Source organism: Mauremys mutica, chromosome 1, assembly GCF_020497125.1.
Source record: "Mauremys mutica isolate MM-2020 ecotype Southern chromosome 1, ASM2049712v1, whole genome shotgun sequence".
Lineage (NCBI taxonomy): Eukaryota > Metazoa > Chordata > Testudines > Geoemydidae > Mauremys > Mauremys mutica.
In genome coordinates this window covers 104,224,243-104,251,753 of record NC_059072.1, presented here as the reverse complement: position 1 = coordinate 104,251,753, position 27,511 = coordinate 104,224,243, and the positions used below count along the sequence as shown (strand labels likewise).

Sequence of the window (27,511 nt, the reverse complement as noted above, 5' to 3'; positions counted from 1 at the left end):
GCACTAAGTAGCCGGGTAAGATAGTTGACAGTGGCAGGGAGTTCTGTCTTTAAGTGTACAGGTGGCAGGATGTGTGGCCGCTTTAGAGCCCCACTGGAGTAATGTTGTTGGGTCTCACAAGACCGACATTGCTGGAAATCTTTTATTTACTTTAGGAATTAAGTTGCTGGTAAAAAGTGTCAGCGAGATCTAAAGGCTGGAGTCCTTTATCTAAACAACAGGTACAGCGTGATCGTCGGCAGTGCAAGCTTCCCTGTGCTGCCCTGCCACTGTGCCTCAACTTGGGGAAAACTGCTTCTGGAGGTGGGGGGAAGGTAGTTCAGCCTCCATGCCCATTCAGCCCTTGGCCTCTGGGGGGTGCTAATGGTAATGCATGAGTTTGTGAGGTGGGCGCATGGCCCCTGGGAATTGGACTGAAACCACCAAGGCACTTCTCGTAAGCCACCAATCAGCCATCAGGCATTAACACCTGTTATCACTGCCACTCTGGGTCAGATCTGAACCAAAGAACTAGTTGCGGAAGTATCAGAGAGGTAGCCGTGTTAGTCTGGTTCTGTAAAAGCAGCAAAGAATCCTGTGGCACCTTATAGACTAACGTCTGTTAGTCTATAAGATGCCACAGGATTCTTTGCTGCTAGTTGCGGAAGGAGTTTCTCTATCAGGATTTAGCCCTGATGGGCCTTAGCATTGCTCAGCGCTAGGTCAAAGTTTTAAGCAAACAATCTTCTAATTGTACTTGGGAGTGCTGTAATTGAGGTCTCGTTTTGCACTAACGTGTTGAAGGGACCGAGAATTTCAGGAAGGGTTTGCTCTGCTTTGAAGGAGGATCAGACCCCTCTGTGGGATCTTGCTGCTGGGAATGTTTAGATTGGTTTTTTTTATTTTGTCCTTTGCAGCTGAGAAAACAATTTAAAAACTGGACAAATAGTCTCAGTCCCTGCATGTGGCCTGTTCCTGAGAGTGGAAGGAGGACAAGTCACAGGGGAAAGTGTAGCAGGTTCATGGTAGCATCCCATAATAAATATTGTCAAACCGGAACGCTAATCTCTTGAAGCTCTTATCAATATTAGCTGGCTTGCCTTCAAGTTGGCTGTGTATCTGGGACTGGGTGCCAGGACTCCTGGGTTCTACTCCCCACTCATCCCAGTGTGACAAGCCATTTAACCTCTTCAGTCTCAGTTTCCCCCACTCTAAAAATGAAGAAAATATTTAACTACTTCACAGGGAAGTTGTACGGCTTAATATTTGTAAAACGCTTTGAGATTCTTTAGCAGCAGGTGGTATAGAAGGGGGAAGTATTCTGTTTTCATCTGACACGCTCTTCTTTTGTGTTGCCTTTTTGCTAATATAATGAAAGAATTTAGGGGCTGGCACATTTGTGAAAAGAATCAATATTAAGTAAATATTGCAGAATATTAATGGGACATGAATTATTAGATTACCAAAGTAAGTTCTCTCTGCCATGAATTTAAAACTCACCGTTACACTCAGCCAACGGAGGATCAGAAACAATACCATGTGATCTATATGGCCAGTGAAATCTAATCAATACAGCTAGAATTAAAATAGTGAATACTTGCAATGACCTATTTGACAGATTGGGCTTAATCAAAAATGTTATATTTGATGAAGAATAGAAATTCTGGTAAGAGGCAACTATACGAAAATGCGGTTTTAAGGACAAACTTAGTTTACTTCAGTCTCTCACCAAGGGGGGTGGGTGAGTGGAGCCTACTCCATCCTGGGTTCTTCATTAAAAGGTCATAGACTAAGGACTAGTCTACACTTACCTGCCGGGTCGACGCGGTGAGTTCGACTTCTCGGAGTTCGAACTATCGCGTCTAATCTAGACACGATAGTTCGAACTCCCCGCGCACTCCGGTCGACTCCGCTACTCCACCACTGCAAATGGCGGTGGCGGAGTCGACCTTGGAGCCGCGGACTTCGATCCCGCGGCGTCTGGACGGGTAAGTAGTTCGAACTAGGGTACTTCGAGTTCAGCTACGCTATTCACGTAGCTGAACTTGCGTACCCTAGTTCGACCCCCGCCCTTAGTGTAGACCTGCCCTAAGATGTCTTCTTGCAGAAGATGTGATGTGCCAGGCTGTGGTATGATGGACCAGGAAATGCTTAAGGACCAAGGTCAAGGGGATAGAGGTAACCCAACCCAAGAATAATTTCCCATAATTACTTGGCAAGTAATTTTAATTAAAGAAATTTGAGACAATTCCAATCTGAGCATGGACAATTCATAAACAGAAAGAGGTGAAAATTCCTTAAATAAAGCATTCATTAAGAATTATTCACTTTGCTCTCATATTGAACCTCGGGATCACATTGGCTTTATTTCCAGCATCTGGCACTGCAAATTCATGTCTGATTTTACCAGCTATTATTCCTCCAGGTTTTTTTCAATCTAGGACAGTAAGATAGTGAGTCTGACGTAGATAAAGAAAGCCAAAAGTAAGTCTATTCAGACTTCTCTTCTTTAGCCTGGTTTCTTGTGTTAATTACAGTTTCATAAACAAATGACTCTCAGTTTTCCTAAATAGATTGTCCAGTCAGGTACGTAGACCACAACGCCACCAGTCCAATTTATCCACATTATTTTAATACATGAATGAAGAAGCTTATATTCACAGTTGGTTTTTAGTTGGACCCAGCATCTTCTAATGGGCATTGAAACAGAGCGCTGATTTGTGGCAGAAAAAAGGAAGAAGCAGGTCTGGTTAGCACAGCTCAGTGACTACATCTTTTATTGTATGAAAAGAAAGGGAATGTAGTTAAAAAGTTCTTGATGATGTCATTTTAACTGAGGTCTGTACAAAGAAAATATAGGTGGAAGTAGTTAGGAATAGTCCTCCGAAACTATAAATTAGGGTTGTGGACATAATTGGATACATATTTATACCGTTTGTGGTAGAGAGGAAAGACAGTCTGGCAGTTAAGACACTGGACTGGGACTTAGGAGATCTAGGTTCAGTTTCAGCTGTGCTACACGTTTCCTGTGTGGTGTTAGGCTAGTTGGTCTTTGCCTCAGGTCCCCAGCAATAAAATGGAGATAAGAATATTCCCTGGATCTGTCTTGCCTGGTTAGATTGTAAGCCCTTCAGGACAGGAATGGTCTCTTACTGTGTGTGTATGTGTGGGGCTGGAGAGTCTAGTACAATGGGGTTCCTATCTCTGTTTGGGCCTCTAGGGGCACTATGGTAATACAAAGTTTTCCCCTTACTCTCGGTTGGCTTTTTCTCCATCTCCACCCCATGCCAGGCTTCGGGTCCTGCTAGGTAAGATGAGTAGTGCTTTATTCTGTTTTGAAATGTTGGTAAAAATTGCTTGAAACACTGGTTTGAAGTGCAACCTGAGGTGCTGTAATTTTAAGTAATGCTGTTGGTAGATGCAAAGGTACTGTATGTGGGCGTGAGACGCATTTGAGCCAGTAGTAAACTAAAAAGGTTAACAAAAAGCAGCTTTGTACATTTTTTTAAATACTAAAGTGCATATTAAGCATTGCCACAAGGATTAACATAGCTGTATTTTAATGCGTCAGGCACAGAAATTCAACTAGAAAGCAGAGCTGGAACAATTTGTTCTGCTCATTGCTAGGTGTCTGTTTGAAGTGGTATGCAATAGCTCTCTGTTTCTCCCCTAGGGTGACCAGATGTCCCGATTTTATAGGGACAGTCTGATTTTTGGGTCTTTTTCTTATATAGGCTCCTATTACCCCTCCCCCATCCTGATTTTTCACACTTGCTGTCTGATCACCCTATTCTTCCCCTCTCACCCCCTCCCCACAATAGCCTGTAGAACAAATCCCAGTTGATTTTACATTCCTGAAATCTGTGGTGTTTGTCCATTATGTTTCCAGATATTCCTGGCTGGCACTGGTGTCTCAGACCATGTGGCTAAACATGTAGAGTTCAAGAGTTACTTCAAATCCTTAACTTGGTCTATATATTTGGTTTTACATCCTGTTTCTTTTATTTTTACTATGAAATTTCACAGCCAACTAAAAGAAGCTACTGGTTACTGTACATCAAACTGCACTGAGACTCCAGCAAGGGATGACCGTCTGGGACAGATTGTAAACGTCTCTGCTTTGTTCAAAATCAACCAACCAGATAAGTGCACTTTTTACGTTTTAGCAATAATATTTGTTTATTATTCTGTTATTCAAAAGAACTCCTTAGTTTAGATTGAGTCTATAAATCTTTAACCAATCCTACATTTGAATATCGGCCCCACATGCTTTGTAGTTCTACTTTCAGAGATATGACATGTACCAGACTATAGCTGTTTCACATAAATTAGTTAGATACCGAGTACGACCGTCCACTTGTAACATCAGTTGTATGTTGCAATTCACAGCTCAGGAGCCTTGGTGGTTGTTACTGTCCACCCCTCAACCCATAGACTCATCAGTTCCAGCAACCTGTCTGAGCCTTAGAAGACTCATGAAGTTACTCCCTGCCCTGATGAGCGATAGCAGAGAATCTGGCACATCAAGGACCAAAAGAGCTTATTTTGACTTTTTTAAGCAATGGTGGGCAACCTACAGCCCACGGGCTGCACATGATCCATCAGGGTAATCTGCTGGCAGGCTGCCAGACAGTTTGTTTATATTTGCATGGCCACCTGCGGCTCCCAGTGGCTGTGGTTCACTGTTCCCGGCCAATGGGAGCTGTGGGAAGCCGTGCGGACTGCAGAGACTTGCTGGCTGCTGCTTCCCACAGCTCCCATTGGCCAGGAATGGTGAACCATGGCCACTGAGAGCTGCGGGTGGCTGGGCAAATATAAACAAACTGTCTTGCGAACCGCCAGCAGATTACCCTGATGGGCCGCAGGTGGCCCACCACTGTTTTAAAGGCTGAGCAGCCAATTTTGGCTCAAGACCAGATGCCCTGGACATGTTTATACAAAATGTCTATTAAACTAAACCCTTTGCTCTGCTGTTGCCAAAGAAAAAACATTTTTAAGGCCAAAAATTTCAAAAGTGACTAGTGATTTGGCTCGGCCTAAATTTATAGGTGCCCAACTTGAAACATCTTAAAGGGGCCTGATTTTCAGAGTGTGGGTGCTCAGCCATTTATGAAAATTTGGGTCCCTTGAGGGCGACTCAGGTTGGATACCGAACTATAGTGGCACCCCAAATCACTCATCACTTTTGAAAATCTTGGCCTAAAGGACTGTTTATATACAGCCTACAGTGTCTTGTGCTCTACTGCAGCAGGAGGCACAAAAGTTAATTAGCAAACCTGATACCCAGAGGTGTTCTGACATAAGAGATTGCATGGTTGCATAGCATGTTTTATGCACCTGGGGTTTCTTTGCCCAGTGATATCCAATGGGTGAGGAGAGTAGATCCAGCAGATTTTGATGGGTTATTGGTAAAATGGCTTTAACAGTCATTCCCCAAAGAAGCCCCACAAATCCCTGACTTTCTTTTCCCCTATCACAGGTAAGATCTGTTGACTGTGGGATTGGGAAGGACCCATAAGGAAATCTTAACTTCTGAATGCCCACCCTTGCTCTGAAATTGTAGAGGCCATGGGAAAAGCCAAGAAAGAAGAGGATGCTGTTTTTCTAAGGAAAAAGATCACTTTGCTGAGGGCTTTTTCACTCCTCGTTGGCAGCATGGTGGGCAGTGGTATCTTTATCTCTCCAAAAGGGGTGTTGAAACACTCCGGCAACGTGGGTGTCTCCTTAATCGTTTGGTTTGCCTGCGGGATTCTCTCTCTATTTGGTGGGTGGTGAGTTTTTTTTACCTTTCTTGTTAAATTCTTGATAGATGGGGAAACTAGCAAATGATATATATCTACAACAAAGGCCTAACTTTACTTCTCCAAGAAAAATAAGCTGGGAACACAATGGACCAAAACTCCTATCTCCTAATGCCATAGAATTGAAGCCGTAATAAGCTCCCATGTCCAGAGGGTTCCAAGGATCCATTGTTTAACTGGTTTATCTGAGGAACTTGAGGGAAAACCCAAGACTTAAGATCTATGAATGTGGTGCCACATGTGGGCACAGACATGAGAGTAGTTCTCTTGTCTGTGGAATTTCTAGATGCATGGGGGCTGGGGGAGGTTAGGCCTTTAGCTAGGGGCACTAGATGGAGAACCACAGAGTTCTGGGGACCTAGGAGACGTGTGTTTATTTCAGAATGTGACTTTAAATTTTTTTTCCTCCTTAACAGTTAATTTTCCTGCTTTGTGTGCGCAAAAAACTGCTTTGTTATAGTTCTGTGGTTGAGAGTTTTAAAAAGCCACAAGAATCAGGAAATTCAATCATAGATCCCACAACAATTGTCACTCTTCCTTCTAGTGTTTCTCGTATGTAATATTTTGTATTACGGGAGATGTTGTCACACTTATACCTTACTATATATGTATAATGTGCAAACATCAACTTTAAAATGTCATTCTTTTGCATATGTAAAATCTCAAACCATAACATCACAAATGTGGGTTTCTTTTTAACTGAGCAGGATAATAAATGATAAAGTGTTTATTGGTCAACTAGCCAAACCATCTGTACTTGTGAAGGATTATTTTCTCCACTAAACACATAGTGTATCTTGTGTATTCTTGAAAACCTGTCTTGGTGGCACTCAAATGGCTTCCCTTGTCAAGTTATTAAATTTTCTAACTGACTTCATTCTTCAACTATTTTCCCCTAATGTCCAGCTTGAAGACTTCCTTTTATTAATGTCACATTATTAATCTTTGATATAGTGCCTTAAATAATGCTTACCCCCTTTTTATGTTTTCCCTTGAAATGCAAGATTGATATGTATGGCCCCAATTCAGCAAAACTCTTAAGCATATGCTTGAAATCAATGGGACCACACGTGCTTCAAATTAAACATGTGTTTGAGTGCTTTGGTGAATCAGGGCCTATATTCCTTCCATTGCATGTAGGTAGGTTCTGAGGGGTTTACAGCTGGGACAGAAGTGGCCAGTTTTAAAATCTATCTTTACATAGATACTCTTTATTTCCCCTCCTGTATTTGAACCACTTGATTAGAAATTCTCAATATTCTTCTGTACCAAGTTTTTCTTCTTCTTATGTAGCTGCTTCATGGATCTGATCAGAGAGATGTTTCCATGTCCTTGGTTCACCTATATTTGAGGGAGGAGGTGTGTGTGTTTGAGGCTTAGAGCTAGGTAAATGGGGGAAATGAAGCCTTTTAAAGTAAAGCTCTAAGGCAAAGACAAATTTCCTTCTATGGACTTTTCCACATCAGGTCAGCGGAGAAGTTATGCCATTAAACTGACAAGCAGGTCTTACCAGATGAAAATAGATCTCCCCTGGAAACAGCATTATTGCAAATAAATGGATTTGCACTAAGAACATAACAAGAACATAAGAACGGCTTTACTGGGTCAGACCAAAGGTCCATCCAGCCCAGTATCCTGTCTTCTGACAGTGACCAATGCCAGGTGCCCCAGAGGGAGTGAACCTAAGAGGTAATGATCAAGTGATCTCTCTCCTGCCATCCATCACCACCCTCTGACAAACAGAGGCTAGGGATACCATTTCTTACCCATCTTGGCTAATAGCCATTAATGGACTTAACCTTCATGAATTTATCCAGTTCTCTTTTAAACTCTGTTATACTCCTAGCCTTCACAACCTCCTCAGGCAAGGAGTTCCATAAGTTGACTGTGCACTGTGTGAAGAAGAACTTCCTTTTATTTGTTTTAAACCTGCTGCCTGTTAATTTCATTTGGTGACCCCTAGTTCTTATATTATGGGAACAAGTAAATAACCTTTCCTTACTCACTTTCTTCACATCACTTTTGATTTTATAAACCTCTATCATATATCCCTTAGTCTCCTCTGTTTCAAGTTGAAAAGTCCTAGCCTTTTTAATCTCTCCTCATATGGGACCTGTTCCAAACCCCTAATGATTTCAGTTACCCTTCTCTGAACTTTTTCTAATGCCTGCCAGTATATCTTTTTTGAGACGAGGAGACCACATCTGTACGCAGTATTCAAGATGTGAGTGTACCTTGGATTTATATAAGGGCAATAAGATATTATCTGTCTTATTCTCTATCCCCTTTTTAATTATTCCCAACATCCTGTTTGCTTTTTTGACTGCTGCTGCACACTGCGTGGATGTCTTCAGAGAACTATCCACAATTACTCCAAGATCTTTTTTCTGACTCGTTGTAGTTAAATTAGCCCTCATCATATTGTATGTATAGTTGAGGTTATTTTTCCCAATATGCATTACGTTACATTTATCCACATTAAATTTCATTTGCCATTTTGTTGCCCAATCACTTAGTTTTGTGAGATCTTTTTGAAGTTCATCACAGTCTGCTTTGGTCTTAACTATCTTGAGCAGTTTAGTATCATCTGAAACTTTGCAACCTCACTTTTTACCCCTTTCTCCAGAACATTTATGAATAAGTTGAATAGGATTGGTCCTAAGACTGACCCTTGGGGAACACCACTAGTTACCCCTCTCCATTCTGAAAATTTACCATTTATTCCTACCCTTTGTTCCCTGTCTTTTAACCAGTTCTCAATATATGAAAGGATCTTCCCTCTTATCCCATGACAACATAATTTACTTAAGAAAGAGCCTTTGGTGATGGACCTTGTCAAAGGCTTTCTGGAAATCTAAGTACACTATGTCCACCGGATCCCCTTGTCCACATGTTTGTTGACCCCTTCAAAGAACTCTAATAGATTAGTAAGACACAATTTCCCTTTACAGAAACCATGTTGACTTTTGCCCAACAATTTATATTCTATGTGTCTGATAATTTTATTCTTTACTATTGTTTCAACTAATTTGCCCGGTACTGACGTTAGACTTACCAGTCTGTAATTGCCAGGATCACCTCTAGAGCCCTTTTTAAATATTGGCATTACATTAACTATCTTCCAGTCATTGGGTACAGAAGCTGATTTAAAGGACAGGTTACAAACCATAGTTAGTAGTTCTGCAATTTCACATTTGAGTTCTTCCAAAACTCTTGGGTGAATGCCATCTGGTCCCAGTGACTTGTCACTGTTATCAATTAATTCCAAAACCTCTCTAGTGACACCTCAATCTGTGACAATTACTCAGATTTGTCACCTACAAAAGCTGGCTCAGGTTTGGGAATCTCCCTAACATCCTCAGCCGTGAAGACTGAAGCAAAGAATTAATTTAGTTTCTCTGCAATTACTTTATCGTCTTTAAGTGCTCCTTTTGTATCTCGATTGTCCAGGCCTCTTCTGCCCCCCCCCCCCCCCCCCCCCCCGGTTGTTTAGCAGGTTTCCTACTTCTGATGTACTTAAAAAAACATTTTGTTATTATCTTTTGAGTTTTTGGCTAGCTGTTCTCCAAACTCCTTTTTGGCTTTTCTTGTTACTTTTTTACACTTAATTTGGCAGTGTTTATGCTCCTTTCTATTTACCTCACTAGGATATGACTTCCACTTTTTAAAAGATGCCTTTTTATCTCTTGCTGCTTCTTTTACATGGTTGTTAAACCATGGTGGCTCTTTTTTAGTTCTTTTACTGTGTTTTTTAATTTGGGGTATACATTTAAGTTGGGCCTCTATTATAGTGTCTTTGAAAAGGGTTCATGCAGCTTGCAGGGATTTCACTCTTGTCACAGAACCTTTTAATTTCTGTTTAACTAACCCCCTCGTTTTTGCATAGTTCCCCTTTCTGAAATTAAATGCCACAGTGTTGGGCTGTTGAGGTGTTCTTCCCACCACTGGAATGTTAAAAGTTGTTATATTATGGTCACTATTTTGAAGCAGTCCTGTTTTATATTTACCTCTTGCGCCAGATCCTGCGCTCCACTCAAGACTAAATTGAGAATTGCCTCTCCCCTTGTGAGTTCTCATACCAGCTGCTGCAAGAGGCAGTCATTTAAAGAAATTTTGTCTCTGCATTTCGTCCTGAGGTGCCATGTTTCCAGTCAATATGGGGATAATTGAAATCCCCCACTATTATTGAGTTCTTAATTTTGATAGGCTCTCTAATCTCCCTTAGCATTTCATTGTCACTATCACTGTCCTGGTCAGGTGGTCGATAATAAATCCCTAATGTTATAGTCTTATTAGAGCATGAAATTACTATCCATAGAGATTCTATGGAACATTTGGATTCACTTAAGATTTTTAGTTCATTTGGTTCTACACTTTCTTTCACATATAGTGCCACTCCCCCCGCATGACCTGTTCTGTCCTTCCGATATATTTTGTACCCCGGAATGATTTTGTCTCTTTGATTGTCCTCACTCTACCAGGTTTCTGTGATGCCTATTATATCTATATCCTCCTTTAACGTGAGGCACTCTAGTTCACCCATCTTATTATTTAGACTTCTAGCATTTGTGTACAAGCACTTTAAAAACTTGTCACTGTTTATTTGGCTGCCCTTTTCTGATGTGTCAGATTCTTTTTTATGTGAATGTTTCTTGTCTGATCTGGCCCCTACTTTATCCTCTTCCATCCTCTCCCCCTGACTAAAACCTAGAGAATCTCTATCAATAGACTCTCCTCTAAGAGAAGTCTCTGTTCGATCCACGTGCTCCTCTGCAGCAATCAGCTTTCCCCCATCTCTTAGTTTAAAAACTGCCCTGCAACCTTTTTAACGTTAAGTGCCAGCAGTATGGACCCACTTTGGTTTAGGTGGAGCCCATTCCTCCTGTATAGGCTCCCCCATCCCAAAAGTTTCCCCAGTTCCTAATAAAGCTAAACCCCTCCTCTCTACACCATCATCTCATCCACGCATTGAGACTCTGAAGCTCTGCCTGCCTACTTGGCCCTGCATGTGGAACTCGAAGCACTTCTGAGAATGCCACCATACAGGTCCTGGATCTCAGCCTCTTCCCTAGCAGCCTAAATTTGGCCCCCGGGACGTCTCTCCTACCCTTCATTTCCGGAAAGCCTTCTCCTAAAAGCCTTTATTTCCTCTATTATGGATAGTTCTCTGAGAACCTCCACCCAATGCGCACCAGCAGTCAAAAGGTTAACAGTGTGTTAGGAACTATTAGGAAAAGAATAGAAAATAAGACAGAAAATATCATAATGCCACTATATAAATCCATAGCGCAGATCTGGTCACCCCATCTCAATAAATTATATAGTAGATCTGAAAAGGTTCAGCGATGGGTAACAAAGATGATCAAGGGTTCGGGATAGCTTTTGTATGAGGAGAGGCTAAAAAGATTAGAGCTGTTCAGCTTAGAAAAGAGGCAATGAAAGGGAGATATGATAGAGGTTTATAAAATCATGACTGATGGGAGAAAGTGAATACAGAAGTGTTATTTACCCTTTCATACAATACTAAACCTAGGGGTCACCCGGTTAAGTTAATGGGCAGCGGGTTTAATACAAACAAAGCTCTACCATTTTTGCTGCCCCAAGCAAAAAAAAAAAAGGAAAATAAAAAAACCTGCTCAGACTGGGCTGCCCCAAGAATGGACGGAATGCTGCCCCTTAGCATGTGCTGCCCCAGGCACGTGCTTACTCCGCTGGTGCCTGGAGCTGTCCCTGACAACTAACCTGTGGAACTCATTGCCATGGGATGTTGTGAATGCTAAATGTATAACTGGGTTCAAAAAAGAACTAGATAAGTTCATGGAGGATAGGTCCATCAATGCTTATTAGCCAAAAGATAAGGGATGCAACCCCATGCTTGGGCGACCCTAAACCTCTGACTATCAGAAGCTGGAACTGGAAGACAGAAGTGGATCATTCCAAAATTGTCTGTTTTGTACTCTCCCCTTGAAGCTCTGGTATGGGCAATTGTGAGAGACAGGATACTGGGTAAGATGGACCATGGTCTCACCCAGTATGGCAGCTCTTAGATTCTGTGTTCTTAGCTCATTTTAAACAGATTCCTTTAATTCTCAATAAATTCTATGTGCAGTGGTAATTGCATGGGACAATTTACTAAATACATTTTTACTTCATCTGTTCCAGGTGCCTTGTGCTATGCAGAACTTGGAACAAGAATCTCAAAGTCTGGAGGACATTATATCTATATACTGGAGACACTGGGGCCTTTGCCAAGTTTCTTGTATCTGTGGGCCGAGTACTTTGCTATCAGGTAAGATTTTTTTCTGCTACCTGAAATGAGGTGTTAGTGAGACCTGGGAAAGCCATGCAAATGGATAACCAGTTTGTATTATTTTAAAAAATGCATAAAGTGAGAAACCATACACATTACCTCGAAAGTCTTCTAAAATAAAAAGAAGGCAGAAGAGGTAAATAGCCACATGTGCACATTAGACCAGCATGTCCAAAAAACTCTCTTCTCCAGGATATTTGGTACCCTCATTATAGCACTGTGATAACAATGTTATAATTGAAGTTAGAGGCTAGTTTTATTTTAAGCCTTCTATTTTCAGTCACTTTGAGCTTTCTCTTGTTTCTCTTGTGCTGAAAATTCTCTGGATTGGTCCAGTCCTCGGAATAAATAATAATTCTGGAAAGTGTAAAACAAATCACTTTCACTCATATTTTATTTATGACTAGGAAAAAATCCCACATGGACGGTAAGGTAAACATGACACATGAGAGAGCAAAAACTGAACTTTAATACTGTCCCCTGTGACGTTGCACTCCATATGCTGTTATGAAAATATGCTAATGAGTGTGAATATAATGTAACTAGAATATGCTTCATGCAAAAGGTCTCTTGTACGGTATTATTACAAAGCTTATAACCTACTGAGTGTGTTCATCCTATTTGTATGAATGTATCATTCTTGCATCTGAAACTAGGAATATAAAATATAACTCTTAGGTCCTATTGTAGTTATGCAAAGTGTGGGTTTAGAATCTTGATGGCTCCCATCAGCTAGGACAATTGACTGTAGATGGCTCTGTTTACTTGTATGCCTTCCTGTGAGTCAGCCTGGGAAGAATGGAGGCTGGGGTCCCACAGGACATGTGGCCATGTCACCTGGTACTGGAATTCATCTTAAACCTGGGGCTTTCCCATTTAGGAGGGGTGGGGACCCAAAGAGACAAAAGAGTCCTGCTTTGTGCCAAAGCTATATAAGGGCTGGAAAGGGGGCTGCAGTCATGAGAAATCCCCTAGCTACCACCAGAGCTGGAACAAGGACTGTACCAGGGGAAAGGATTGTGCACAGACTAGAAAGGAGTCTAGTCTGTGAAAGAAGCTTATTGAAACATCTCCGAGGGTAAGATTTCATCTGTAATCAGTTTCTTAATGTATTAGGCTTTGACTTGTGTGTTTTTGTTTTATTTCGCTTGGTATTTACTTTTTTCTGTCTGTTATTACTTGGAACCACTTAAATCCTACTCTTTGTATTTAATAAAATCACTTTTGGCTTATTAATTAACCCAGAGCAAGTATTAATACCTGGGGGAGCAAACAGCTGTGCATATCTCTCTATCGGTGTTATAGAGGGCAGGGGTAGAGTCAGGGTGGGGCCAGAGGCAGACGGGGGTTGAGCTAGGGTGACCAGACAGCAAGTATGAAAAATCAGGATGGGGGTGGGGAGTAATAGGAGCCTATATAAGAAAAAGACCCTAAAATCAGGACTGTCCCTATAAAGTTGGGACATCTGGTCACCCTAGGTCGATTACCCACCGGCGCCAGTAGAAGTGGGCGCCTATGAGTGGAAGGGGGGTGTCTAGCACCTCCAGGTAGAGAGGAAGTCAGCGCCTATGGTTCACTCATATTTAGCTTGTGATACAGAAGGGGTCAGCAACCTTTCAGAAGTGGTGTGCCACGTCTTCATTTATTCACTCTAATTTAAGGTTTCACATGCCAGTAATACATTTTAACATTTTTAGACGGTCTCTCTCTATAATATATAGCTAAGCTATTGTTGTATGTAAAGTAAATAAGGTTTTTAAAATGTTTAAGAAGCGTCATTTAAAATTAAATTAAAATGAAGATCTTATCAGTTTAGTGTGATTGTTGCCCTTGCTTTTCCTTGCTGATGAGTTTTCCAATGTCTGGCACGTATTTGGATACTTTAAGCTACACACAGGCTTCTGAATGATCAGTTAACCAGCTCTGAGAGGGACAGAGGACAGATTTCATGTGTGAAAATACCTGTTCACACGGGTATGTGGATCCAAATGCTGAAAGCATTGCAAACGCAATTTTCTTCAAACAGTTAAATTTCACTGGCAGGGACGTCCAGCAGGTCAGAACAGAGGCCCCATGATCTCTCACGGTAGCTTTAACTGCACTCTGCAGACCTCCAAACTTTGATGCCCACAGTTCTGAGCTTTTTAACTGAATGAGCTGCATTTCAAAATCTTCAACACCCATCCACTGAAATACAGAAAAACCTAAGTCGCTTTCATTGAACTTTTCAGGTTTAATTAGAAAAGAAAGCATTGGGCCAAATCACTGGAAATCTTGGAATATGTGAGAAAATTTTGATTCCAGTTCTTGCATGAACATTCCAATCTCATCGACATTGACAGTGCAACATGTTGATAGCTCTTTTATGCGCTGGAAGTAGCGGAAAGTCGAAGTTTGAATATCCCAAGAAAAACTGCTAGTTTTACAACAAATGCCTTCCAGGCGTCATAAAGATCCAGAACCGTTTGCCCTGCACTCTGGAGACGGAGGTTGAGTTAGTTTAGGTGAGTGGTTGTATCTATTGGGTTTCCAGGAAATGGGGCGGGCAAAGCCCACCCCATGCTAACGGAACCCCCCCCCCCAGCCTAAGGGGAGGTGCCACAGAGCCTCAGAAACCCACTAATTGCGGGGGACAACTAATAAAAGAACAGGGACAGGAGTGCAGTCAAAGGGTCATAAGAAGGGAGCCTGACGGGGACACCGAGCAGAGAACCCCGGACAGCGCCCACTGCTCCTCGAAGGCGTCAAGGGAGCCAGCGGACGCCGCCCAGAGGAACTCCTCCCGGAGACGTGAACAGACTAAGGATCGGAAACAAGCCCCACAGTCGCAGGAGTCTCCATTGGCCAACCGCCTCTCCCTTGTCACGAGTGGTTGTAGCAGGGTGGTTATCCTGCTCCTGCCCTAAAGGGCTTAAACCAGCCCTGGGATGGGGCTGTGGCTGGAGAAAGCAGCTCTAAAAGGCTGGGCTGATTCGGGGAAGTGGCTGCAGCTGGGGCCATGCCCCAAACAGATTCAGCTGGCCCTATAAAGGCAGAGAAGCCAGGGGTAGACAACTGTCTCCCTCTGCCTGTAGAGGGAGAAGGGCCTGACTGCAGGGAGCTAGAGACTGGGTACCTGAGTGAAGCAGGGCTGGGAAAAGGCAGAGGAGCTGGGGACCTCCCGCCTGGAAAGCCCCAGGCTGTGGCCTAGCACAAGGCCAGCAGGTACAGGGGGTTGCAGAGGGCAGCCTAGGGGAGGCAAAGGCAGCAGGTCCAAACCCTCCTTGCCAGTGATGAGTAGGCTGATACTGCAGTCTGCCCCAGGGTGTGGGGGCTTGACGATGACTGGCCGTAGCCTGATACTGAGGTGAGGTGGGGATAGCGGGTGGGGGTTCCCCAGGGAGGGGAGGTCCTGAGAGAAAGGGGTTACTGCCAGGCCAGCTAACAAGGCACCGGGTCCTGGGAGGGACATGGGGAGCCAAGACACAGCAGATCACCAAACTGCAGAGGGCGCTCCGGAGGCTGGAAATTGAGCCAATTCCCTGAGAGACCGGCAGGAGGTGCCACAGGGTTGAGTGTCAGTTAGAAACATGAGCTTACACAGCCATTTGTCATCATCCAGTTCGGGGTAGTTTTGTCCTTTTTCCAACACAAAGGCCTTGATTGCATCAAAACAGTTTACAAAGCGCACAAAACCTTGCCACGACTTAGCCACCAAATGTTGCTGTGAAGTGGAATGTCATTATAAGAACTGTCCATCTCTTCTAGCAGTGCTTGAAACTATCTGTGAGTCAAAGCAGATTGAGCAAGAAGGACATTCACAATTTGCACCACTGTATTCATCACATTATTAAGCTCTGAATTAGAAATTTTAGCACACAGGTTTTCTTGATGGATGATACAGTGAAATTTGACTGTCGGGCGGCCAATTTGATCTGGGGGCAGCTGCAGAGCCCTGGGCTGAGGCCAGGAGCAGAGCTCCGAGCTGGAGGTAGAACCCCAGGCCAGCAGCAGAGCCCCCGGGACCAGTGGCCGGGACCCGGGGCTGGCAGCAGGCTGAGTGGGACTTGTGGACGGGCCCATGGGTGGCTGGCGTCCGGGACCCCAGGATGACAGCAGAAGCCCCAGGACCGGTGGCTGGGACCTGGGCACTGTGAGTGCCACCCAAAATCATCTCGCATGCTGCCTTTGGCATGCGTGCCATAGGTTACTGACCCCTGTGATACACTCTGACCCCCAGATCCCTTTCTACAGTACTCCTTCTGAGGCAGTCATTTCCCATTCTGTGTGTGTGCAACTGATTGTTCCTTCCTAAGTGGAGTACTTTGCATTTGTCTTTATTGAATTTCATCCTATTCACTTCAGACCATTTCTCCAGTTTGTCCAGATCATTTTGAATTTTAATCCAGTCCTCCAAAGCTCTTGCAACCCCTCCCAGCTTGGTATTGTCTGCAAACTTTATATACATACTCTCTCTGTCAGGGGTAGGCAAACTTTTTGGCCCAAGGGCCGCATCTGGGTATGGAAATTGTATGGCGGGCCATGAATGCTCATGAAATTGGGGGCTGGTGTGCGGGAGGGCATGAGGGTGCCAGCTGGGGGCGGGGCTCTGGGTTGGGGCGGGGGATGAGGGGTTGGGGGTGCAGGAGGGTGCTCTGGGCTGGAACCGAGAAGTTTGGAAGGTGGGAGGGGGATCAGGGCTGGGGCAGGGGGTTGGGGCATAGGAGGGGGTTGAGGGGGCAGGCTCTGGGCAGTGCTTACCTCAAGCAGCTTCCAGAAACAGTGGCATGTTCCCCCTCCAGCTCCTGTGTGGAGGTGCAGCCAGGCAGCTCTGCACGCTGCCCTGTCCTCAGGAGCTGCCCCTGCAGCTCCCATTGGCTGCAGTTCCTGGCCAGTGGGAGCTGCGGGGGCAGCACCTGGGGCGGGAGCAGCATGCGGAACCCCATGGCTGCCCCTACACGCAGGGCCAGCTCCAGGTACCAGCCGACCAAGCACATGCTTGGGGCGGTACCTTGGGGCAGGGCGGCACTCGGGGTTTTTTGTTTGTTTCGGCTGGGCGGCGCTCGAAGCAGGGAGTGTTTCGGCGGCACTCGGGGTGGGGCGGGGGCTTCGGGCGGCATGGTGCTCAGGGGGGGCGGGGGCTTCGGGCGGCGCGGCGCTTGGCGGGGCGGGGGCTTCAGGTGGCGCAGCGCTCAGGAGGGCAAGGGCTTCAGGCGGCGCGGTGCTCGGGGGTTGGGGGTTTCCGCGGTGCGACACGGTGCTGGGGGGGTTTCAGCGGTACGGCGATCGCGGGGGTGTGTGTGTGTGTGTTACGGCAGGGCGGCACTCTTTTTTTTGCTTGGGGTGGCAAAAAAGTTAGATCCGGCCCTGTCTACACGTAGGAACTGGTCGGGGGACATGATGCTGCTTCTGGGAGCCATGCAGAGTGGGGCAAGACCTTGACCCTGCTCCCCGGCTGGAGCGCCGGAGCAAGACAAGCCCTGGACTCCGCTTCCTGGTGGGAACTCGAGGACTGGATTAAAATGTCTGGAGGGCCAGATGTCGCTCCCAGGCTGTAGTTTACCCAACCCTGCACTATACCATTATCTAAATCATTGATGAAGATATTGAACAGAACTGGACCCAGAACTGATCCCACCGCAATCGATATGCCCTTCCAGCTTGATTTAAGTCTAAATTTCCTGATTTTATGGTCCAGTTTAAATTTTCAAATGTTAACATTCTTTTAATGTAGCCGTTTGCATATAAAATAGCTTAACACCAGAAAGTCAGTTTCTAACTCCATGAATCCGTCCCTCCTGCTAGGCCAGCCAACAGTGCAGTGATTTCTCTGGCATTTGGAAACTACATATTGGAACCATTTTTTGCCCCCTGTGCAGCCCCACTTCCTGCTGTGAAGCTCGTTGCTCTCTTGGGGTACTGTAAGTATAAAGCAGATATAGGTCTAAGCCACAAAATTTTAATTCAGATTTTGAATCCCTACTCCCCAAATTCACAGGTGTTTACATCCAGGGTTTGGGCTGGTCCCATTACAGATAAAACTGTGAAACTTGGATTGCATAGTAAATGCTGAGTCACCCAAAGTTCAGGGTCTGGGGTTCTGGGTTGGGCCCATCTCTGGAAAAAAGTGTGTGTGGGGGGAAATGAAGTGACAAAGCTGATGTAAATGGGTCTGTGGATTGCGAAGCTGGGTGGAGAGTAGAAACCATCACTGGCCATGCACTGCTATCAGATTGGCTGGGAAATGAAACCAGAGTTGTAGCCAGCAAGTTTCAAGGTCTGTTTTTACTTATGGTCTAGTATTGGCTAGATGCTGCGTCAGGCTGATGACATTTTGGAAGAAAGGAATTGGAGATGTCTGGGTTATGCACAGTGATGCTGGGAGCAGAGATTCTGTATATGGTGCTGCAAGCTCCATCAAAACGTAGCAGCATATGGCTCAGACTCGGGAATGCCAACTAGTGCAGTTGACAGGTGAAAGCTTCCATGCTTTTCCAGTCCCAGTAGGTTCAAATTCAAGAAGCGCTCTGAGGCAGAGAAGCGAAAATGAAATTGCACTCATGGATTATTTCATCAGCCAGGCACAGATTACACAACAGGAAGTGTGAGGGAAGTGAACTAGATTGTGTTGTAACCTCATTTTCCCCTTGAAATGTCATGCTCTGGGTCATTTATATGGTCTTAAAATATCTGTCACTCTGAACATTCTGGTCTCTCAGAATTCTTCCCAGCACCAAGGGCAGGGAGTGTTGCTGTCTCTATTCAGTGTACTCAGGGCAATAGGCTGAGACAATGGGAAAAGCATGAGAGTAAAATTTGTCTGATTTATTCTGAGCCCCAGCTATATATGGTGTTCTTTGCCTTCTCCTCCAGACATAGTCCTCATCCTGAACTCTTGGAGTGTCAGCTGGACTGCCAGGCTTCAGAACGTCCTATCTGTCATCAAACTCCTGGCTCTCACGCTCATCATTGTGCCAGGGATGATGCTTCTGGCCCAAGGTGGGTCTGCTCAGCTGTGATCTGTGGGAGGGCATTCATTAAGGGCTTGTCCACATGGGAAGGTTTTATCTTTTCACTGGTATAATTCTACTGGCTTAGGCCTGGTCTATACTATGAGTTTATCTCGAATTTAGCAGCGTTAAACCGAATTACCCCTGCACCTGTCCACACAACGAAACCCTTTATTTATGTATAAAGGGCTCTTAATATTGATATCTGTAATACTCCACGACGAGGGGAGTAGCACTCAAATCGGTATTGCCATTTCGAATTAGGGTTTGTGTGGCCGCAATTCGACAGTATTAGCCTCCAGGAGCTATCCCACAGTGCACCATTGTGTCTGCTCTGGACAGCAATCTGAACTCAGATGCACTGGCCATGTAGACAGGAAAACCCTCCGCGAACTTTTGAATTTCATTTCCTATTTGCCCAGCGTGGAGAGCTGATCAGCACAGGTGACCATGCAGTCCCAGAATCAAAAAAGAGCTCCAGCATGGACCGTACGGGAGATACTGAATCTGATCGCTGTATGGGGAGATGAATCTGTTCTATCAGATGAATCTGTACTTGCATTCGATGAAGTGGGTATTCACCCACGAAAGCTCATGCTGCAAAACGTCTGTTAGTCTATAAGGTGCCACAGGATTCTTTGCTGCTTTTACAAATCCAGACTAACACGGCTTCCCCTCTGATACTGTTCTATCAGAACTCCCTTCCAATAGATGAAATGCCAAAACATTTGAAAAAATCTCCAAGGCTATGATGGACAGAGGCCACAACAGGGACTCAACACAGTGCTGCGTGAAACTTAAGGAGCTGAGACAAGGGTCTCAGAAAGCCAAAGAATCAAATGGACGCTCACGGAGGGAGGGGCGACTGATGACTGTAGCTATCCCACAGTTCCCGCACTCTCCAAAAACCATTTGAATTCTTGGCTGAGCTCTCAAAGCCTGAAGGGTCTAAAACATTGTCATGGGTGGTTCAGGGTATATATTGTCATCCCCTGCCACCCCCTCCGTGAAAGCAAAGGGAAAAAAATCCTTTCTCGCCTTTTTTCAATGTCACCATATGTCTACTGGATGCTGCTGGAAGTCGCGGTGCCGCAGCGCTACAGAGCAGCATCCCCTTCCCTTCCCTTGCCTTGCGGACGGCAGACGGTGCAGTATAACTGATATCCGTCATTGTCATCCCGTGAGTGCTCCTGGCTGGCCTTGGTGAGGTCGGCCGGGGGCGCCTGGGCAAAAATGGGAATGACTCCAGGTCATTCTCTTCTTTAAGTTTTGTCTAATGGAGATTCACTCCTGCCTGGAATATCATGGCAGCTGGAGGCTGCCCTCCCCTCCCCACTTTGATCTCTGCTTGCAGAGGCAATAAAGTCAGTGTTGTTTCTTATTCATGCATTCTTTATTACTTCATCACACAAATGGGGGGATAACTGCCATGGTAGCCCAGGAAGGGTGTGGGAGGAGGGAAGCAACAGGTGGGGTTGTTGCAGGGGCACCCCCTAGAATGGCATGCAGCTCATCATTTCTGCGAGATGTCTGGGGCTCTGAGCCGGAACAGCCGTTTACCTCTCTGTAGACCAGTCCTCAACAGTGTTCAAAGTTGGGATAATAAATCTTGTGTCCTCATTTTATATCTTCCACTGAGAGAATAAGGGGATTGGGGTGAACGGTCATATTTCTGGTTGTCATCTGGAACCAGCTTCATGGGACATGCAAAAAGCCCATCAGGCTGGCTGTGCTTCTGACCTGAACCAGAAAATCCTCAGCAATTTATTGCTCAGCATGTCCTCAAATGACACTCTGGATGCCTGGCACCACCCCCGTGGTAGAAGGAGTCATGCTAGTGATGTCTGAGAAGTGTGGTCAGAGACCTCAGAATTACAGGTTGTAATTAATGTAACTATACAGGGATTGTAAATCATCACAAACAATAAATCAGGGGTGGCCAACCTGTGCCTGAGAAGGAGCCAGAATTTGCCAATGTACATTTTCAAAGAGCCACAGTATTATGTCAGCAGCCCATATCAGCTCCCCCGCCCTGCCTGCCAGCTGCCCCGCTGATCAGCGCATCCCCTCCCTCCCTGTGCCTCATGCAGGATGCAGGAGGCTCTCGGGGGTGAGGAGAAGAGCAAGGGCACAGCAGGCTTGGGGAAGGGGGAGGGACGGGCAGGGCCTTGGGGGAAGGAGTGAAGTGAGAGCAGGGCCTGTGGCAGAGGCAGGGGTTGAGCAGTTAGCATTGGAAAGTTGGCAACTGTAGCTTCAACCCCAGAGTCGGTGCCTATACAAGGAGCTGCATATTAACTTCTGAAGAGCCGCATGTGGCTCCGGAGCCACAGGTTGGCCACCCCTGCAATAAATCGTTTTATTATGTATTTATTAATCAGCAAACATGTTAGAAGATACATAACCTCCCCCAAACGTAGGCAGCTTTCTCCATTGTACCCCCTCACCTTTCCATTGATCCCAGCAGAGAATTTTGTCCTATCTTCTCTCTTCCTTTCCTTTTTGCCTTTCTTTTTGTCCTTCTATTGTAGTTACCATTTCTTAAATGTTTTAAAGAACACTGTCCCTTCTTTCTAGGCTCTTTAATACCATTTTAACTTGCTGCTTAGTTTTCTTCAACCTCAGCTTTCTTTCGATTCCACAAGCTTTGTTTTCTCAATCACCTAATAAAATGGGATCCCCATCCAAACCACCTTTGTTTTTGTCCATCTCAACCATCTCTTCAATTTTTCTTCCCTCTCCAGCAGCCAGTGGAGAGAGAGCAGGGCAGTGTAGGCAGGGCAGTGTGCTTTCATGAAGTTGCTCCGAAGGACCACTAACTCCACTCTTTGTGCTACCTCCTGGAGCTCTTTGTTTGGTGGTTCCCATCATGAGGCTGGGGTCGGTGCTTGTGCTGAGGAGTCGGATAGCACAGTTTGAGCAGCGTTAGCTGGCTGCGAAACCTCGAAGAAGAGCACACATCCAGAGTTTGGGGGTCAGGGAATTCATTTCAGGTCTAGAAAGAGGTTTTCTACCAGTACAGACTCTCTCAGACCATGTTTGGCCTCCTCAGCTCTATGATCTGCTTTCTCCAGAGCGGACTGTGTGAGAGAGGGAACCAATCACCAAAACTCCCCTTTCAAAAATCTCTTCGACAGCAGAGCTTGTATTGTGCACTAACAAGTCAACAGAGCTCTGTGAATTAAAGTAACAAAACAAATCTGAAATTCATTATAAATAATTGAAGATCCTGCAACCACAAACTCTTGGGGTTGTATGAGAGACAGAGAGAAATGGAACCTCTTCTGCAAATGTTTTTTTGCAACACTAGAGGGGAAGTCTCTGTCTCCTGTGCTCTCTAACCCTGCATTTCTCTTTTTTTTTTTTTTTTTTTAGGCCACACTGAAAATTTCCAGGATGCTTTCAGTAGTCAATCGCTGGCTTTGGACAAGCTGCCCTTGGCTTTTTATGCCGGGATGTTTGCGTATTCAGGCTGGTATGTGCAGTCAGGGTCCTTTAACGAATGGCAGCATCTACTCCTAAATCTACGGTGCTTCTCCTGAGCCATCATTTAAACTCAGCCATAACCTTTCTTCTTTCGCTCTGCAGGTTTCAAACTAGCTTTGTGCGAGAAGAACTGGTCCGACCTGAACGGTAAGAATAGGAGAGGGCCCTTTAAGATCAGCCACTGGAGACAGCATTATTTCAAAATAAGCTGCCTTTTAAATGGAAAGAAAAATGAGTGCTAGTTCTCTAAGTGCCTGGCATGGTAGTACTGATCTGTGAGTTAAAAAAAAACCCAATAGCTTTGTTCATTAGCACTTTGTCTCTCTCCTGCTTTTGTAGAAATAACCCACTGGCTGTGATAGTGTCTGTGGTCACTGTAATTGTGGGGTACATGCTCACCAACGTTTCCTATTATACAGTCTTGACAGCAGAGGATGTGCTGGCTTCCCAGGCTGTGGCTGTGGTGAGTTGTAAGCCCATTATTAGTTTTCTTCAGAGGGATCAATTTACATTAAGTGGGTGGGGATGGGGAGGCTTCTGGGATGTGGACAATAATAATGGATTTTATAGCGGAAAGGCCTTCAGCTTTGTCACTTTTCAAGAGTATCAGCAAGCAATAACATCTCTTAGCTTTGCCTGAGGAGCTGGAATAAGAAATAGAGATCAAGATGGCAGTGGGGGAAGAGGAATAGGTAATACAGACTTGGGAGTAAGTGGAGTTCTGTTTTAAGCCTTTCAGTGGAAGGCCATCCAGCTCTTTCCATTAATTCTGATGACATTCAGGGATTACCAGGTTGTTTCTGAACTGAAGCGTGTCTTTCCTCCAGAGTTTTGCACAAAAAGCTTTCCAAAGACTTGTCTCCGTGATTCCCATCCTGGTTGCCCTGTCCTGCTTTGGAACCATGAATGGGGGGATCTTTACATTTTCAAGGTCAGATTCTTTTAAATCTTGCTAACTGATTTGTAGTATAAATAGGAGGAGAACACTGGCACCAAATCTGTTGACAACCCACAAGTAGATATCACTCATCAGCTAGTTGACACACAGGCAATCCTGGGAATTGCTGGTTCTCCAAGGCAGTGCCAGAACATCCTGGCCTCTGACATGAGAAATGAACTTGGAAACGGGGCCACTTCTTGGGGACTTATGGGAATTTCCCAGAGAATAAAGGGTGTTTGACTTTGTTTTTTCAAAATCTCCCACAAACGACTGTTTCAGGAAGCTGTGCCAGGAACTGTGGGATAGATTAGCAGAGGATGGTGCAGCTACAAGGATGTAGTCAAGTACAAGTGTGGACTTGGGGCAAAACTGCACCCTAATGAGCATGGTTAGTGTGCACAGCCTGTATTGTTGGTACTTATGCTGGCTTTATGTCACCCATTCAACTACCAGTGATTCAGTTCTCTAGTGCAGATGCAGGAGACTCAAACTCAGGTTCTTGTACTGCTCCATGTCTTCTCTCAGGACCCTATTTGTGGCTTCAAGGGAGGGTCAATGGCCTCCTCTCTTCTCCATGATCCACATCCGAAGGCACACTCCCCTTCCAGCCGTCATGTTAATGGTGAGGAGATCTGATTTTACAATGGGAATTTCTACTGTCCTGCAGTTCTGATTGGCTTCTTATTTTACGTGTCACTATGCAGAGTCTGTACAGGTGTGTGAGATTTTAAATGGAATCAAGTTACTCTCAGGTCTCTAAAGAGTAAAAGGGAGAGAATACTGCAGAAAGGTTTCTGTGGATATTCATTCACACCTGCAAACGAGTTTACATTGACTGCATATTGCAAAGTATTATCAAAGTTGCTTAGTGACGGAGGTGGGATTTGAACTCAAGACCTCCTGGCTTCTTGTCCTGAGTTTAAAATCCACTTAACGTGTGGCTTAAACTAAGAGGGTTGTTGCTGCCTCCACCTTCTACAACAATTTCTCAGAATTATCCCACAAAAATGTCTCTTCCAGGCTTTGTCTGCTTTCTTTGCCGATAATCGAGTCCTTCAAATGTTACAAACACTGACATTTCGGGGATGGAGTGAAATCAGATGGAATGAATTTTTGTGCAAAATGTTTCACCAATTTTGCCTGGCCATGGTTAGGTACCTTCTAACACCAGCAGTGTCTTCTTTGATTGAAGCAGTGAAAACTCCTGTATTTAAAAACGCAGCCTTTTACCTACCATGCATTCCCACCTGAAACCTCATATAAAGAGAATATAGTGGTCTCAGCTCAGCATTAAAATCGGTCCCTAACCAGAGCGTGCCAGCTTTATCTTACTGCAGCTGACTGTAAACGCGAGTTTCTGACCCAGCCATGTTTAAATTGCTAAAGGCTGGGATGAGGATTTAATGAATGTGTTTCATTTTTACAACCCCCAGTTGCCACTGGTTACCGCCATGGTGTGCGTTGGAGACATCTACCATCTCCTGAATTTCTTCAGCTTTTCCCGATGGCTCTTCGTAGGATTAGCCACACTGGGGCTCATCATCCATCGTTACCGTCACCCGGAGCTGCCCAGGCCATTCAAGGTAACACATAACCGGTTTCAAAGCCAGGCCCATCGTTGTTATAACTGGCTTCTCTCTGCGTCGTTCACTGAGAGCTAGAACATGCAGCACATTGCCTCAGTTCCATTTAGATTTAGGAGAGGTAACCCGGTATATGGGACCTTTTGTCTGCCTTCAGTAAAGCAGTGTTCTACCCAGGTGTGAACAGCCAGGTTTAATTAAGAAGGTAGTATAGTCCAGTGGGTAGGGGGTCAGATTGGGAGTCAGGAGGCCTGATAAGACTAGACAGCCCCCACCCCGCTCTCTGATACGCACACAAGAAGGGTAGTGGGGTTTGCCGCAACAAAGCACAAGCCTCAGCTAAAGCTTCCTCCTGAGCTTAGTTTGTTCCCAGATCTTCTCCCCGCAAGACCCCTCTATCCCAGCCCCTAGTTTCCTCTCCCCAGAGAGGTCCTCCAACAGCTCGTCCATCCCACCTCCAAATATTGTGCTGTAAGTTTGCTCAAGTACAGCCACCACCAATACAGGCTTTAGAGGAGTAAGAAATGCACAGCAATCAACCAACAGCAGCTTATAGAAGGCGTAATTTTGATCTAGCCCATTCAACTCAGGTGCATCGTCCATCTCTTTGGGGTCAGGAGAGACATACTCTGGCAGATGAGAGCAACAAAGTTTGGGCTGGAAAGCTGCATCCTGAGCCCATAGTCCTGTATGTGGGAGCATTTCCTATTTCTAGCTGTATTAGGGACCCACCCTAGGAGCAGGAAGGGAAAATAGGTTTCAACTTGCCTCCCATTTTCCCTGCTGCATCATGTTTGCAATGGGGAATCAAAGTGGATTCTGGATTCTGCAGTTTTCCTGGCTCCCATAATGCTCCTCTTCTCTGCCCCAGGCCATTCTTGTCAGGTCTACCCCCAGCCCCAGGCTGAGTGTCATGGATGGACAGTCTCCTGAGCTCTAAGTGCATGGATGGGCTTTTATCTAGATCAGGATGGGCAAACTGGCCCACGGCGTGAATCTGGCCCACCAGCCATTTTAATCCAGCCCTTGAACTCCTGCTGGGAAGCAGGGTCTGGGGCTTGCCCTGCTCTGGCGCTCCACTTGCGAGTGGGGTCAGGAGCCGCTCCACGTGGCTCCTGGAAGCAGCGACATGGCCCTCCTCCAGCTCCTATGTGTAGGGGCAGCCAGGGAACTCTGCTCTGCACACTGCCCCCGCCCCAAGCTCTGGCCCCAAAGCTCACATTGGCCGGGAACTGCAGCCAATGGGAGCTGCAGGGGCAGCGCCTGCGGACGGGGCAGTGTGCAGAACTGCCTGGCCATGCCTTTGCATAGGAGCCGGAGATGGGATATGTCACTGCTTCCAGGAGCCGCTCGAGATAAGCGCCACCCAGTGCCTGCACCCTTGAGCCTCCCCTGCACCCCAACCCCCTGCCCCAGCCCTGAACCCCCTCCTGCCCTCCAAACCCCTTAATCCCAGCATGGAGTACCCTCCTGTACTCCAAACCCCTCAGCCCCACCCCAGAACCTGCACCCCCAGCCAGAGCCTGCACACCCCCATGCCCCCAAACCCTGCCCCAGTCCTGATCCCCCCCCCCGACCTCCGAACCCCTCGGTCCCAGCCTGGAGCCCTCTCCTACCCCCCCAAACTCCTCATCCCCAGCCGGAGCCTTCACCCCCCACCCCACCCACCAGTTGAGAACCCCCTCCTGCACCCTGAACTCCTCATTTCCGGCCCCACCCCGGAGCCTGCACCCCCAACCAGAATTTTCTTTCCATCCCATCCTGCCACCCCACTCCAAGTCCTTGCTAAAGGAACATGTTAAAAGACACCCTCAACTTTCCCAGCATGCTGGCTGCACCCACAAATTCACCCAGAACCACCTTTTAAAATATATTTTCTTGAACTAGAATCATTTGATAAAGCTTGAGCATTTAACAAAGAAATCAGCAACGTACTGATTTCCCCCCTCCCAAGCTTTTTACCTCATTCTATTGGGTCTAAATTTAGGCTTTAAACCACTTCTGAGAGTTTGAAAAGAGACAAATTGAATAGAAGAGATAACCGTTTAGACGGGCTTTATTCTTCTGCCTGAGGGAACTGCCTTTCTGAAAGAGGAAAGACCAGTTTAAGTGTGATACGTACAGATGCTGCTCTCTAGTGGCCATAGAGGAAAATCCTTATGGTTGATATTGTTCCATTTATTTGTATCGTTATTATGATTGCTGATTTTTTCTGTAATATTTTATGCTTAAAAATAATAGAAAACTAACAAAAGCAAGAAGCTTCATCCCTTGCACCCCCCTGATCAGAGGAGCAGTACTATTGGTAGTTGCACGGGAATGAGATCCTTGAACTGCAATTTGAATCCCGAGTTGGTTTGGCTACCATAGTCTCCATTACAAGGGGTTCAGAACATATGGAAGATGCAGGAGGCTAGTTAGTTTTT

The 27,511-nt window shown here is 45.5% G+C and overlaps 1 protein-coding gene and 1 pseudogene across 3 annotated transcripts in view; one reads left to right on the top strand and one right to left on the bottom strand.

Annotated features, from left to right (window-relative positions):
• LOC123344319 overlaps positions 1–1,518 on the bottom strand; it is a 34,231-nt pseudogene extending 32,713 nt beyond the window's left edge.
• LOC123350429 (cystine/glutamate transporter-like) overlaps positions 1–27,511 on the top strand; it is a 32,858-nt gene that overhangs the window by 1,016 nt on the left and 4,331 nt on the right. The window contains exons 2-12 of one of the 3 annotated variants that reach the window (XM_044989045.1): positions 4,006–4,121; positions 5,457–5,743; positions 11,943–12,069; positions 17,875–17,990; positions 18,943–19,068; positions 22,452–22,551; positions 22,665–22,709; positions 22,982–23,025; positions 23,390–23,493; positions 24,028–24,124; positions 24,936–25,085. In XM_044989045.1, the coding sequence (XP_044844980.1) occupies positions 5,548–5,743; positions 11,943–12,069; positions 17,875–17,990; positions 18,943–19,068; positions 22,452–22,551; positions 22,665–22,709; positions 22,982–23,025; positions 23,390–23,493; positions 24,028–24,124; positions 24,936–25,085 (1,105 nt within the window). In that variant the 5' untranslated portion in view covers positions 4,006–4,121; positions 5,457–5,547. Of the gene's footprint in view, positions 1–4,005; positions 4,122–4,812; positions 5,744–11,942; positions 12,070–17,874; positions 17,991–18,942; positions 19,069–22,451; positions 22,552–22,664; positions 22,710–22,901; positions 23,026–23,389; positions 23,494–24,027; positions 24,125–24,935; positions 25,086–27,511 lie in introns of those variants that run through there. The other 2 variants (XM_044989028.1, XM_044989036.1) reach the window with 2 other exon arrangements.